At 40.3% G+C, this 15,334-nt stretch overlaps 1 protein-coding gene across 1 annotated transcript in view; it reads left to right on the top strand.

The window, feature by feature from the left end:
* C4H4orf50 (chromosome 4 C4orf50 homolog) overlaps positions 1–4,527 on the top strand; it is a 28,191-nt gene extending 23,664 nt beyond the window's left edge. Inside the window, exons 10-11 of the mRNA XM_050974083.1 lie at positions 2,786–3,028; positions 4,138–4,527. Of these exons, the coding sequence (XP_050830040.1) occupies positions 2,786–3,028; positions 4,138–4,527 (633 nt within the window). The remainder of the gene's footprint in view (positions 1–2,785; positions 3,029–4,137) is intronic.
* The last annotated feature ends 10,807 nt before the right edge of the window (positions 4,528–15,334 follow it).

The raw sequence follows: 15,334 nt of genomic DNA, 5'->3' as shown, positions 1-15,334 counted from the left end.
CCTGACTGCATAATACAGATATGTTAGCAGTGATTTTTGCTGTAGCTCATGGGCAACAGCATGTGTTTCTCTAGAGCAGCACATGCCACTACAGGAATAGCCATGACTAAAAAAAGAAAAGCATTAAAAACTAAGCTTCCTTTATTTTCTGATAAATGATAGAATTTAGATTAACATAAAATGTACAATTAAAAATATGCAGATAAATTAAAACATTTTCATCTTCTCTCTGACACAACTGTCCTATTTTTTTTTGTAGTGTTGGGGGAAGCTGATTTTTTTTTGTTTCAGTAGTAATCCTTTGTAGAACTTGGCATTATCCAATTTTACACTCTTCTCAGTTTGGTCAAATATCACAATATTTTCATTTCCTCCTAGGTGGGATAATTTATCAAAAATTGAGAGGAAAGCAAAAAAAAGAATAGAAAAATAGATTTATATAGTAAGAGTTAATAATAAAAATAAACCAACCTGAAAAAGAACAAGTTAATGTCTGGGCATTGAGATAAAACAGAATTTTTGCTTAGCTGTAGGAAAGTGGTATAGGAAATACAATCTTTAGTGCTAGTCTTATGACACACCAGACATGAGTCTTTTGAGAGAATCATACTGATTTTCAAATATAGTGCAGAATATACTGTGAAATCTTTGTCAGGGTAGTAGCATCTTCACTCACTGGGGTTTGCATTAACCCTGCCTTTGGCTGCAGAAGAATTTGCCAATTCCAAGAGGCAAAAGGGTTTGTGGAGTAAAGAGTTGAAGGAAAGGAATGACCCTGCAAGGAGGCTATTTGTCTAGAAGTGACTTGTGCCAGTGTCACAGCTTTGATTTGATTTGATGGTGTGGTTTTTTTTGGTGGCTTTACCAGCTCCTTTGCCTATGAGCAGGACAGTGATTTGCCTTTGCATGGGTCATTGAGCTCCAGAACTTGTTCTGCTCCTGCTCACTCTCATCTATCACCACAAATGCCTCTGACTGTGCTTCCTGTAGTGAGGATATTCTCATCAAATATTTTTAGATCCGATCTCTTCATGCCTCAAAACATTCCAGGGCTGACCTTTCATTGCTTTAAGCCAGCTGGCATTTTCTGTGAGTGATGGGGAGAGATTCTGCTCTTGTAACCTTGGTTAAAAACCAAGGGCTTCTGGAGCTGCCTTGGGCTCCTGTGTCTAGAGGGGAACATCCAAATGTAAAGCTTTCACCTTCCAGCTGATCTATGCCTGAAGTGCTAGGACATGTTTGGGTATTCTGCCACCTTGTCCAAATAAATGCAATATCCAGATGGTCTCACAGGCCCCCTCTGTGACCAGCATAGAGAAACAAGCCTTTTAGGGCAGAGCAGCAATCTAAATTCTGTGCCCCAAACTGACCAATGTGAGTGATCCTTCCATTCCTGGATGTGTCTGCCTTGTTCCCTGGCCTGCTGTTCTGCCTGAAATCAAGGATCCAGGTGGAAGCTGCTGCTGGGCAGTGTCTCAGCTGGCCACACATGCTTTGTTGGGTACTTTAAGGAGACCAATGGCCACAGTTCATCAGAGCTGGTTCCCTCTGCTCATGGTGGAGAGCCAAGAACAGGAGGTGAAATAGCAACAACAAAACCCCCATGTGTTCTTCTTTATGTCATAATAGAACTATATTTAGATGCAGGAGCTTGTCAATAAATGCTCATCTTTCTGTTGGGTCATTTCAAAGCAATCTTACACTGCTATTGCATTTCAGAGTCCTTTGATTTTTCTTTTTTTTATGGACACAAGTGATGTAGCTAAGACTCAATAAAGATGAACAGAGCAAAAACAATATATTATTTTTAGTAAAATGGGTTTTCTTTCAAGTAATTCTTTCTGACCTGGCATATATATGTATCTGCATTTCTGGAGCTTTTGCAAGAGGCCTAATGGCAATGAGATGTTAATGCACAATGAGGTGAATTAATTTTAGAAATAAATAAATAAATCTTCAAAAACTGAAAGGCTGAAATGACAAGGCTTGCAATCTCAAGAAACAATGCAAAAATGATCTGGTAGGTATAATAAATTTGGCTTTGAGTGATAAAATGCTACTGCCTTGTAGTAGTCATTGGTATTCAGGGAGATCTGCTTGCAACAGTTATGAAAATGTGCATAATTAAACTGCCATTAAACTCTGTTAAATTTGTCTGCAGCTCAGTGAAGATATTCTAAAAGGATAGTTTGCTCTGGTGCTAAAGTTGATTTGGACATGAAATAAGATCAACTGAATTAATTTTTTTTTTAGTTTTGAATAGGAGGGCCTGAGCAAAAGTTCATGCAGTTGAACTAACACACTTTTGGAGTCTGTTCAGCTAAAGTTTTTTGAGCATTCATAGGTAGACAAACCTGAATTAGCTGGGAGTGTGGAGTGAAAAAACATGTTTGCAAAAGAATCCTGTTAGAAATTTTTAGATTCTTCAAGAAAACTGAGATTTTTTTTTTATTAGGGGGTTTTTCCTAGTTTTAATCTAGGTTTTCTTAATAGCACAAGGCAAATTTTCAGCTGTAATTAAAGCTTAGAGATAATTTTTGTTTTGTTTCGAGGATGACTTGTTGATAAATAATACAGGATTCTTTATTTGGAGAGGTGCTCCACATCTGAAATAATTGGTATATTATCTTTTCCCTTATTTTGCTAAATGTAGTTTGTTTACAGTTAATTTCTGTGAATATTTCTTTTAGTGAGCTCATCCAAATGGCTTCCACTAATCCAAAACGAGCAGCATTGGAAAACTTAATCTATCTTGGATTTGTTAAAATGCTATTTTCTCTTGCAGACGCTGCCTTCCTCCACAGATGTTTCACAGGCTAATGGACAGCCAGAGGATCGTGTGGCACGTGCCAAAGGGAGTGGGGTGACTGGGTCAGTACCTGCAGACTCTCAGCCAGGGATGGGTGGCCCCCACAGTTCTCCCCTCACCCCAAACGTGTGTGCTGGTTCTTCTGTCACAGTAGCAAGCCCAGAGAGGATCACAGCCTTGCATCAAGAACTAAGAGAAAGCCACCCCAAAAACTGCCAGGTCAGTAAAAGTTTTCTCACTGGTTTTAAGTTCAGTGAAATCTCTTACTCTTGGCAGAAGATACAGATGTTTGAATGATTCCAGAGATGCACAGAGATGCACAGTTGATTGTTAGTTTAGTCAAGCTGACAATAATCACTGTTTAATGTTTTTTCATTATGCATTTTCTTTCTCATTGTTTAAGAGGGGCTTGGGCTTACAAAAATAATTAAAATATTTTGATTTCATCATGGTGTATCTTACTCTATGGTAAGATAATCTTTGCAAATTGTTGGATGTTTTAAAAAAAGTTGTTATGTTGATCTTGTCCTACCTTTTTTCCCCTCCAATTCTTTTCTTTTTTTTTTTTTTTAGTGATCCAATTATTCCTATGCCCTGAAGCTCTTTATAGTAATTTCCATTAACTGCAGGAATCCTGTTAAGAACAGAGCTGATCAATTGCAATTGCATTTGTGACAGTCTGCTGCTAAACTAAACACGCAAGAGATTTCAGCCTCTCTGAGGCAGCATAACCTCTTCATATTTGTATGGGAACAAAAGTCAAATATGCAATTACTGGAGCCAGTTAGGTAGTTAAAAATATTACTCTAGTGAATTTCCTTTATAATGTTAGATTAAAATAAATGCAATGAAACAATGAAAAGCATAGTTTTTGCTTTTGGCATTAATGAAAAGAACATGGAAGATACTGAAATTTTCTTTTAGTTAAGTAATTTATTATGCAATGAAATGGTGACTCAGAATTTGAATAACATGTTATTTAGTCCAGGGGATATATGTAACAGTTCAAATCAAGTTTCCTGGTCCTTTTCTCTCTCCCACTCACACAGAAAAAAGACCAATTAAAATATGGCCATGAAAGAAAACTATTATGAAAAGCAGAATGCAAGTAGCTCTTTGATTGATCTTTGTGAACTCAGAGTTTATTTTTTTTATATAAATCATATGAGCTTTAATTAAATCCCAATGAAAGAGGACATCGGCCTCCTGTACAATTATAGGGAGGCCACAGCTGAAATCAGCCTCAGTGCATAGAGCATCCCGTTTCCATAAAAACATACAGCAACACACTGGGACCCCCAGGGTTTCTGTTCTCCTTTCCTCCTCAGATACCTTCAGCTGTCCCCTCCAGCTCAGACCCATGGGCTGGTCCCAGCCTGCCCATGACCCACAGGGAAGCCCCCTGGCCTGTGCTGCCAGGGATGCAGGATGCTGCAGTGCCCCTGGGCCGTGCCGGGCTCCGGGCAGTGGAGGGGAGGGATCGGCCGTCGGAACACGATGATAAATTCTGGGGTCAGATAGGAAACCAGCCTGCAGGTGCTATTGCCCAGGGAATGAAACACAAAAATGCCATTATGAATAAGGCATGGCTCTCTAGAGAAAAAACAGATGGCTCAACCTCAGCTACCACAGCAGAAAGCTATTTGCCAGACGTGTTGTCAGCAAGTAATAAAGGTCGATATCCTGTGGGGAGAAATCAGCTGCATGGGAAAGAATAAAACCTGCAGAAATAAAACAAGGTAAACATCTTAACAGTGTGATTTTTTCCCATTGATACAATTTTTATTTTTTTTTAAATCACCGATATTTTATTAGTTAGCATGGCCTAGCAAGTAGTTTGAGATGACTAGAAAGTTTATATGGAAAAGAGCTGTGATAGTTTTTATCATCAAAGTTTCACAGAACATTTGAGATCACTGAAATACATGGATTTTTCATTAGCCAGGCCACCTCCCCATTTTCTTTTCACCTTTTGTTGGTGATTTGATTTTCTTTTAACTGAAACTGTGAAACAAATCTATTAAATCACTTTTGCTTTTATGTATGACCTATTTCTTCAGGGTGCAGTGATAAGTTCTGAAAGAACATCTCCCTTGTATGACTGTTTCCTTTGGAATTTCAGGAAATGTAGTGTCATAGACTTCCTAGAAATTAATTTTACAAAAATTAGAGGGTAGCTTTGCTGTGTTTCTTTTCTACTGGGATATTTTTTAAAAGTATATCCTTTTTTTTAATAGGCCCAACTACAGCAGGATATTCAGTGTATTGCTGTAGGAGCTAGTATCTGTAAAATAGCATCCTTCAATTGCTGCTTTTAAGTAAAAAATTGTAGCTTAGCTTGAGTAGTTTTAGTGGACATGTCCACAGCCACTTTCTTTAGAGGACTGCATGGGCATTATGGGCACAAAAATATCTGAGTTCACAGGATGGACAAAGCAGGCTGCACCCTGTGCCACAGGGAGAAGTGTATGGAGTGCCAGGCCAGCTGTGCTGACATCACCAGGACAGCACTTCCTCACAGTCTGGCTCAGAAATAGTTGAGGTCTGGGCTGAAGGAGCCTTGGGGGCATCCTGGCTATGAAAAGGAGGAGGGAATATTGTGTCTGTGCAGGTGTGTGAGTGCACTGATGCTGGTTGGCTCTGGGAAGTTTAACTGAGCATGGCTGTAAATTCTGCAAATTACCGATTTATATTGTGATCTCACCAGAGTTAACACATTTGGAAAACACCCATTATTCCTACATCTTTATTATTATTCTGTATTTTTCATCACTTTTATTAGAAAAGGGCATTCAGACACAGTAATGCATGTCACAGTTGCTGTGCTTTTCCGCTGCCTCCATTGATTACCCCAGCTGGTTCATAGTATGTTCCTACTTGTTTTTTGGAAGCCAGAAATAAAATGCCTGGTTTTGATGAAATATTAATGCCCACACTCACACTTTATTGTGGAAAGCTGCCTTCAGTTGCTCAGTTAGGTAACATTATGGTAGGAACTGAATTGCTCTTCATCCAACACAGCTTTAGAAAGCACACCCCAAATGCCCAGGGAAACATTCCCTGGAAGTGATGCTGTAGAGTGCTGCCTAAGCAGGAGGTACCAGTGGGATTCCAAAAAGTGGGCTTTGCTTTTATGTGTCTTTCACTTCTTCCTGATGCCTGGCCAGAACTTTTGAAGACAGACATACCTGCTATCCAGCCATCAGCTGCCTTGCCAAGTATTAAGATATTTTGATATGCAAAACCTCTTGTAAATATTGAACATGGTAACTGTTACATTGATAAAATGATGTTTTAAGAATTAGCCATTGTGACAACACATTGAGCTTTATCTTGCTGACAGTAAAATACAGGGCCTGCCAGTTCAGTCTGAGGTCAGATCATAATGCATGAAGTGTGCTAATAATAAGGATATTAATAATAATACTCTGTGATAATATGATAATAAGTCTTTGTTACCCTAGTGAAGCAATCTACTTTGTGTTTGGGGCTATGGTGACTTTCCATGAAATTAAGCCTTTGTCAGTCCAGTCACTTTCTATCACAGATAAGTGTGGTTTATTTTAAGTGTTCAGGCTTCATTTTAAGCTAATTAGGTTATTTGGCCCCATTCTTTCTCCTCCTGGAACTAATAATTTCCTGAACAAGGGCTGAAGACACAGAGATGTAGATGGAAGAACAGACATTTACAAGGATATTACCTGCATTGAAGCACAGTAATTCAAAATGGACTCAAGCAATTCATCCAGCAAATGGATTCTGTGCTGGCAGTTCACTGCTTTGATTCACAAGTCACAGATTTCAGTTAAAATCCTGTAGCCCCTGTGGTTTTAATTTTTTAAGACATCCTTTCTTCCTACTACAAAGCATTGTTAAAGATGCGCAGATGCCACAGTTACCATTTGGCCAGCTGCTTTCATTTCTCTTAATTAAAAATGCAGAAGTTTGGACACTACAGTGGAGGAATGCAATAAATTAGCAGCAGTCAGTTTGGAGAGCTGCATTCAGCAGCACTGGAAAAGGTGAGTCAGCTAAAGGTTTCCTCTTTTAAACCTCTGTCTTACTCTGTTTTTCTCACTACTGAATGGACAAATGAGAAGTGATAGTGAGATCATACCAAATAATTATGCACTAGTTGATTTACAAGAAGATGAGAGGGTACAGTGCACCATCAAACAAGGAGCTTCAAATTATTTAAACATGGTCATTTATAGGAACCTGACCCAAAATGTACAGTGTCAGACCAGATGGTTCCTGTATTGATGTCTTGCTGAGCTGAGGTCCTGTGGGAGTCTCAGCTTGCTCAGTGAGTTATACAGGATAATTAATTTTGGCCCTTATTCTGTGAACTGTTTTCTGGGGTTTTTCTATATTGAGGGGGATCAGTAGCAGTGTGCTTGCAGAACAAATCTGAACTGGCCTCTGTTGAGCCACCTGTGCTCTGCTGTTTGCCATCCCTGGACCTGCATAATGGAATGGCATTATCTGTACTGGGCTGGATGATGAGGATACTTGGAAGGAAGCTGGATGACAGCATGCTGCCTATTGACTGATGCTCACTGAGCCTGCTCCCCATTCAGACTCTTCCTCTCATGAAGATATTGTTGGAAACAGCACAGGAAACGATTTTCTGGGATCAATAGTTAATATCAAACAAGTGTTTATTAATATACACAGGCAATATTTGCCCAGTTCTTTTTTCTAGATTTGAGCTACCTAATACTGAAATCAAAATATCTCTTTTTAATAGCAAAGTTACATCTTTTGTTTCTAGTTTCAACAGAAGTATTACTTAGAAATAGGATTCCATGGAAGCAGAAAGCTGAAATAGTGCATAGTGCTTTCTAAAGGCTGTGTGAGAGATAAAAAGAAAACTCATGGTGTATCTGAGACTAAAAATGCACTGTGGAGTGGTCTGTACCCACATGGGGGAGGAATTAGAATCTGAGGATCAAAAACCACTGGAAAGAATAGCCTTTCTCCTGTAAGAGGTGAAAAAAAAAATCCATCGCTTTCTTCCAACACTGAATGAGCATTTTCCTGAAATTAAAGAAAACTAATAATCCTTCTCCAGTTGTGTTTTATCTGTTTTGCTATTCACTGGTAGGTGAAGTCATAAACAGGGAGCGTAAAGCCAGTTTTTGTGTTCAAATGCAAAGAACACCTAGAATGTCAGATCATGCATATTTTAAAGAGTTCTCTTTAGTCAGTGCAATTCCTGTGTTAGACTACTTCTCTGGTTTTTCAGGAAAATAGCATTCATAATATTTTTTTAATGGTAAGCTGCCCTGTATTTTGTCTGCACTAAGCTGTGCATGCAGTCTCACTTAACTAGAAAGAATTAATCCTGCAAGTTAAAAAGATAACGTTGCCCATTACATCTTATTAATGTCTACAACAGAAATGGTTTGATCAAAATCAGTGGAAAGAACACGTTCTGCACTCCTCTTTGAGAACTGATATGCTGGAGAACGCTGGGAAGGCAGAGGAAAGTAGGGAAGATGGCAAAACTCAACTTCTTTCAGGTAAAAGATGCCAGGATCCTAGGTTGTCCTGTATATTAAACATTTGTAGAAAATGCAGAAGGGTTGCTCATGAAGCCTGCCACTCCCCATGTATTGCTTGCCTTGTGCTATGGGAAGCTTTCATTCCCATAGGAAATTTAGGAATCAGGTCTTATATTCAGTCTGGGGTCACTCAGTTTCATCCCCAGGACTGGTATTTGTAGGAGTGAGAAAAGAACCAAGTTGCCCATGATTAAATTTGCTCTAGTCCCTAAGAACACCTGTTTATATATTTATTTTTTAGTAGCAATTCTGATTTGTTAAAGCACTATCTAGTACCTTCTTAGGAACAGCCTTTTCCCTGAGCCCATAAGCTGATGGATATTACAGCCCCTAATTAAAACCAGATAATGCATGAAAGATTTCTACAGTGCAAACCTTTCTCATAAGACCTAATTAAACCAAAAACCCTTACATATCTGTTTGCACAAGTGTGTTCTCATCAGGTCAGGCACCTGGTAGCACTGACTTAGATCCATCCTTCTCACAATACCTTGTTCTCGGGAATGAGGAGAGCAACCAAGCCTGGGACAGAAAATCAGATATTTCAGAAAGAATGGCCTATTACATTTAGCTAGGAATATAGTCTATCAGCAGTCTATCTGGCTCTGACCGTCCTATCAGTCAGGATAATGGTGAACCACAGAATAATGTGTTCATTTACATATAAATGTGCATAAAATATTTATGTGCATATATATACACATATATATGTGTATAATTGCATGCAGTTTGGCATACATAAATATGGTTTTAAATAATAGGGAGAAGTGATTTTCTGCAGATCATTCTTTTATTGTGCTTTGTTTTTTCCACTGTCTTGGGATTTGCAATTACATGGACAAGAGTACAGACTGATTTCTTTAATTCTTATTTTAAAGACTGAATTTAAACCTTAAATTAAGAGGGAACTAAGACTAGGCAGTGGAAGTTCTGGTTGTACCTTGACTACACTGCAGATTAAAAATCCAGGTATGTATCAATCTGTCTTTTCTTTCCCAAATAAACTAGATTCCATGGGAAGGGCACTCACATGTGTGCCCCACATGCCAGCCCAAATGTAGATGACAGTGGGACCAGGCCAGCAGGGGACATTTTGTCCTGTAGCAGTTCAGCTCCCTGTTGTCTCTTTTGCTGCTGAAAGAGGGGAAAAAAAAGATCAGTGGTTGAATAAAATATTGTTAGCACAATTTTGCTTTTATCTGCATAAACCATTGAGCCTTTTCTGAGTGGGAGTTAGGCATCCCTAGGGAAAGTGTCAAACTCCTGTGCTGGGAGCCAGACTGACTTGCACCCTTGTTAAAGGGCTCTTGGACTGTGGCCACTGTCATATTTCATGTAATGTAAACTATCTGCCTTTGTAAATCCTAATGTAGTGTGGAAAGTTCTTGAGAGAAAAAGCTGTGACTTGTGAAGAAAGCAGGTCTTTAAAAAAAGAGGAATAAGAAAAAGAAAGGAAAAAGAGCTAGAGGATCCTGTTACAGAGGGTGGGTCAGGTTCAGCAGGGTGCAGGAGCAGCTCAGTTTCATCCTGGTGGTCCAGAGCAGCTGTGAGCCTGGCTTCCCAGGCACTGAGACTGTGTTCAAGCCATTAGGGAATCAGGCCAAATATCTAAGGCTGGAGAGGGAGTTCTTTTTTTCATGGGTTACTGGGAGTATTTAATCAGTGATCACTCAGAAATTAAGATGCTACCTGTTCTGCCTAACCTCAGATTTTTGATTGTGGTGTGAGAACACGGAGCAAAGGGGGATTTCAGTTAAGAGTTGCTGGGAGTTTGTTTTGGTTGGACTTTTATTAATTGCATTTGGACAATTTGGAATTTGAAGTGCTGTGGCTTGTCAGTGGATGGTGGCTGGCAAAGCCTCCTTGAAGGGGAAGCACATTGCTCGTTTTTATAATGTGGCTCCAAGGCTGAAAATGGAGAGTGACTCTTTCTCACCCTCACTAAAAGCTGCAGCTAAAAAGGGAGGATGTGGCTGTCCCTTGCCCCCACCATCTGCTGACTGCTGCCTCCCTGCTTTCCCTCTGTGGGCTGGGGACTGTCTCTCAGCAGCCACATCTCTATTTCCAGCTGGCTGCAGACAGTCCCTTCTGGTAAATGGGCTTTAAAATCTCGGGGTGAGGTTGCCTAGCTGAAAGGTATCCATAATTTGTGACTGTTTGCACAGAGAGCTTTGCTTGGGAACACAAGGCAGTTCTTGTCTCTTAGAGGGGCTGATTTGTAGGAGAAAGTGTACTCCATAATGCAGGTGCTCTGTGGGTAGCAAAGGACTGGGCTCTGCTCATCCCTGCCACCCTAACAATTTTATATACCTTTTCTGGGCTGGTTATAATCACCATATGATGTGGGTCCTGAATTAACAGTTAATTAGAGACCTTTTGTGGGTGGTAGATCTTTTGCAGATGACTGTTTATGAATGAGCAGGCAGGCTCATTTGAAGTACCTGAGCTTGGCAGAAATAAATAATAAATTACTTTATATAGCTCCTAGATGATCTGGTGTCTCATCATTCTGCAAGGCAGAAATGTTCTGTCTGTAACCTATGGCTGGTGAGCACAACCAGAAACCATTTCTGTCACAAAGAGCCTGCTCAAGAGCAGCTGAGGAGCCACAGAAGGAGCTGTGCAGTAATTCTGGAGAATTAGTGGTGGGTAGCAGGTGGCTGGCCCTGAGTGAGTGTTGGCGAGCATGTTGAAGGCCATGACCTCCTCAGGCTTTTGAAACCTAAGAAACAAAGCTGCAGCTGGTGTGGACAGGAATCATGGTCTGTTACATGGACTGAATCAGGTTCATACAGAGAGTACCTTGTGTGATGGTGCTCAGGAGAGCCAGAAAAAAGCACTACTTGCTAACAAATAATGTGGATGTCATTGCAGGACTCTGCTATAGGCTGCCTAGCCTGGCCAATGACACTGATAAATTGTTCTTTGAGGAATGAAGAGATTCCTCTAAATCATAAGAAAGGCAACTAAGAAAGATGCCCTCCTTGATTTGCTCTTTGTTAACAGAGAGAGTCTTGAGTGAGGTGGAGATTGGTGGCTGTCTTGGCCACAGCTGCCATTAAATGATTGAGTTTAAAATCACTTGTTTTAAACAGGAGGAAAAGTACCAGCAAAACTTCAGTCCTGGACATGAGGAGAGCAGACTTCTGACTGCTCAGGGAATTAGTGAGTAAGGTTCCCTGAGAAAAAGCTTTTTCAGATGCTGGGGTCCATCTATGCTGGTCAGTTTTTAAGCAAAGGGCACAGGAGCAGGCAATTCCTAAATGTCTCAAGTCTATCAGATGAGGCAGAAGGTTCTCTTGGCTGAGCAGGGATTTTCCTTTGGAGATAAGGCAAAAAAGGAGGATGTATGAGCAGTGGAAGCAAGATCAGGTGACATCCTGTGTGCAGTCTTGGGCATCACAATATTAGAAAGATAAAAAGCAATTAGAGTGCCCAAAGAAGGGCTAAAAGATGATGAAGGGCCTTGAGGGGAAGCTGTGTGAGGAGCAGCTGAGGTCACTTGGTCTGTTCAGCCTGGAGGAGACTGAGGGGAGACCTCACTGCAGTTACAGCTTCCCTGTGAGGAGAAGAGGAGGGGCAGGCACTGATCTCTTTGTGGTGACAGTGACAAGAGCTAAAGTTATGTCAGAGGAGGGTTAGGACTGCATGTCAGGAGAAGGTTTTTTATCCAGAGTGGTTGGGCACTGGAACAGCTCTCCACAGAAGGGGTCATAGCAATGAGCCTGACAGAGCTCAGGAAGTACTTGGACAGTGCTCTCAGACATGTGGTGTGATTCTTGGAGCTGTCCTGTGCAGGGCCAGGAGCTGGACTTCTATGATCCTGCTGGGTCCCTTCCAACTCAAAATGTTGGGTAATTCTGTGATTCTGTTAAATCTGACATCTGCATCCTTCCCAGAACAGCAATTCCTGCTGTACCCTTTGGAGATGGCTCTGAGACTGCCATTTGCACTGACTTTTTCATGTGGACAGACAATTGATTCAACATTTCTTGGATCTTCTCTGGTGACAAGATGTCTTTATTAGGTTACAGAATTAAGCTCTTTATTGCTTACAGCTCAGCCAACACTGCAGACCTTCAAGCAGTGGTTGTCAGGTGTCTGTCTCCCTGGCAGGGAGTTGGTTACCATGTGTTTAAGAGCTAAGCTGAAGTCATGCTCCAAGGAGTGGGGTTCCTTGGGACATGTATAAGTCTGAGTTAGTCTCCTGGTGTCCCTGCCACCATGAAGAGAAACTATCTCTTGATCTACAGGACAGGAGTCATCTCATCATAATGTAGGTCTAAAATAGGCAAGATGATCTGCACTCTAGAGGTGCCTTTTTACACTCACTGACTGTAAAGATGAGTGGAATAGAACTCCCTCAGATGTCAAGTCTACACTGCAGGAAAAAGGGGAGGTGATTCCCTCCCAAGGTACTGCAGTGACCAAGTGACCAAGGTCATGTGGTGGTGACCTGGTAGCTTAGCAGGATAAAGACTTGCAATCTTCCTCCTGAGTCCACACTGACTGCTCTGAACACCAGAGTAGTCTTCATAGAAGAGAAAAGGGATATTAGTACTTGGGAACCTCCCTTTTGTGTTCTATCTGTTTTTTGGGGTCTTTTTTAATGTTCTGCCTGAGGACTTTCCCTCTGTACTTACAGTTTGGATTCACTGTGTAGTTTTGTCTTAATTTATGGTCACAAATTCTGGATTCCCTGTAAAATGTTTAGGTACCAGTTTATAAAAAGATTAAACAGGAAATAAAATGAGCATGTATTCCTGAAGCCTTGTTGACCTGACAGATTCTCTCAAGGCCCCAGGAGATCAGAAGCAGCATTCATCAAGTGAGGTATTGAGCATGTACCAGGTGTAGTGCTAATACTCAGGAGCTTTTGCATGGTAATAAGCCAGATTCATTGTTCTTTATTTGTGAACTGTGCACTTCTCTGCACTTGTGCATGCTTCCTCTTGAGCAGTTTAAAAGAGGACAATGCAGAACAGACACAGCAGCTTATAAATTAGTGTATTCAAACATGGGTTCAGCCTGAGCTGGGGGGAGTTCTCTGCAGTAGATTAGTGGCTGCAGCACTGCAATTCTCCTGGGAAATCAGCTGAGCACAAGTGTTTCCTTTAGAGGGCTTCTGACCTCTTTTGTGTTGCTCTTCTCAATTTCTGTGTCCTAAGAAAGGTGATATTAAAGCTGTTCCTTGTTGGTGTGCTTCCTTGGGAGCTTTGCAAAGTGCACAGGAGGGAAGTGGTTTCTGCTGCTCCTGAATGAAAAGTGATTGCTCAGAGTCCTGCAGGTCCAAGGAAGATGACATGTCAGCTAAGAGTGAGTGCTGCTCTCTGCGCTGGCAAACTGGATAATGGGGAAAGAATAATGCTATTGTCAAGGCACATCCTTCACTTTAATAAACCATTTTGAAAATAAGGGTTTGCTTTGATTTAATAGTGGTCCTTGGGGGGAAAAAAATTAAGATCTAGCATGAAAGCAAACATTCCTTGTCTGTTTTGAAATAAACATGCTGTCTTCTGCAGTACTGGGCTACCCTGTAAATTTTATAGATAAATAGGTTATGAGTAAGACAGTATTATTAGGAGTCATAACTTCTGTTGTGGATAAATCTGACCCCTTTAAAATGTAGAAACATTCTTATTTTATTATTCCAGCCTAACTTTCCCCTTTGAAAAGGTTGTCCTGTCTGTAAGTTTTATTTGAGATGTCATGATATACAACTTACTATTACTACTTTTGAGCTCTCAGTTGAGCAGAGGTTGTAGCAATACATTGTTATGCATGTCTCAGCTGCATACTCTGGAAGCTTAATACTGGGGGTTCTTCCCACTTCAGAATGACTGTTTTGGGACCAATTACCAAGTCACAGAGTTCTACAAAATATCTGACACTGCTTGTTGCAGTCCTCCTTGATTATCAATACACATGGAGCTGTGGGATCCTTTGTATTTCTTGATTGCTGCACCTGAACCCAATGTTATCTGTTAGTGACCACACCATTCAAAAATCAAGTTCTAATTTATTGCCTAATTTATAGGCCCACTTGATTAATCTATGACACAGTTGAACTCATGTTCAATGATTAATGTGAAATAAAAGGTAGTGTTACATGGCCCAGTTAGATTAGATGCTCTTGATCTAGTCCTGTCAGTCAGCCACAACTGTTAAACACTTTATGTTCTCATATAAAACTGTATTTGTGCTCCTGTCAGTTTTAAGGCTAAAAGAAGATCATATTATAATTAAATAGCTAGAGCTTATATAAGAGAATAGGGTAATTATCCATATATAATTATGAATTTATAGGAGGAGATGCTTAAAAATATATTATTTTTACCACATAAAATACTAAAGAAATTTTTCAATGTCATAAGAAAAAATTAGGAGTTCAGATTTCATTGCCTTTCTGTTAGGTGGTAACAAATGCCTTTCATGTCCTTGAAAATGCCCCCTAAAATATTGAATTTGATTATACATGCCCTACATAATCAATTAGGGTCAAATATGAGGATTCTTTTTGACTTTTAAATTTAGGTTTTATTCAATGCAAATTTACAGTTGAAGTTTTTACTCTTTGGACAGTATAAATGAAGGTAGCAGGAGAACCTCAGTGAGGCTTTGCTGGGACTTGGTAGCATTCCCCCTTTTAAAACATGGCAAGTGACAAGGCTGCTGGAGGGGCATTTCATCACCCTGGGCATCAGAAAGTGGCTTCAGATCCAACTGCTGCCAGGACAGTGTGGGCTTGATAGGAATTAAAAGATTCCACAGATCTTAAAGGAATGTCCTCATTAGGAAGGACACTTTTCTTCTCACCTTTCTTGTGTGTCAAGATCAATATCTCATCAGGGAAACCTTCAATACAGAGTATTTTGAACAAGCATATGATAAATAATACTCTTTTTACTATATTTGGGTTTCAGGAAAAATAATTTTCCTGGTGTAATGAGTGATAAGT

This window comes from Serinus canaria, chromosome 4 (assembly GCF_022539315.1).
Source record: "Serinus canaria isolate serCan28SL12 chromosome 4, serCan2020, whole genome shotgun sequence".
NCBI lineage: Eukaryota > Metazoa > Chordata > Aves > Passeriformes > Fringillidae > Serinus > Serinus canaria.
Note: the sequence above shows the minus strand (reverse complement) of the source record. Positions and strands in the feature narration are given on the sequence as shown.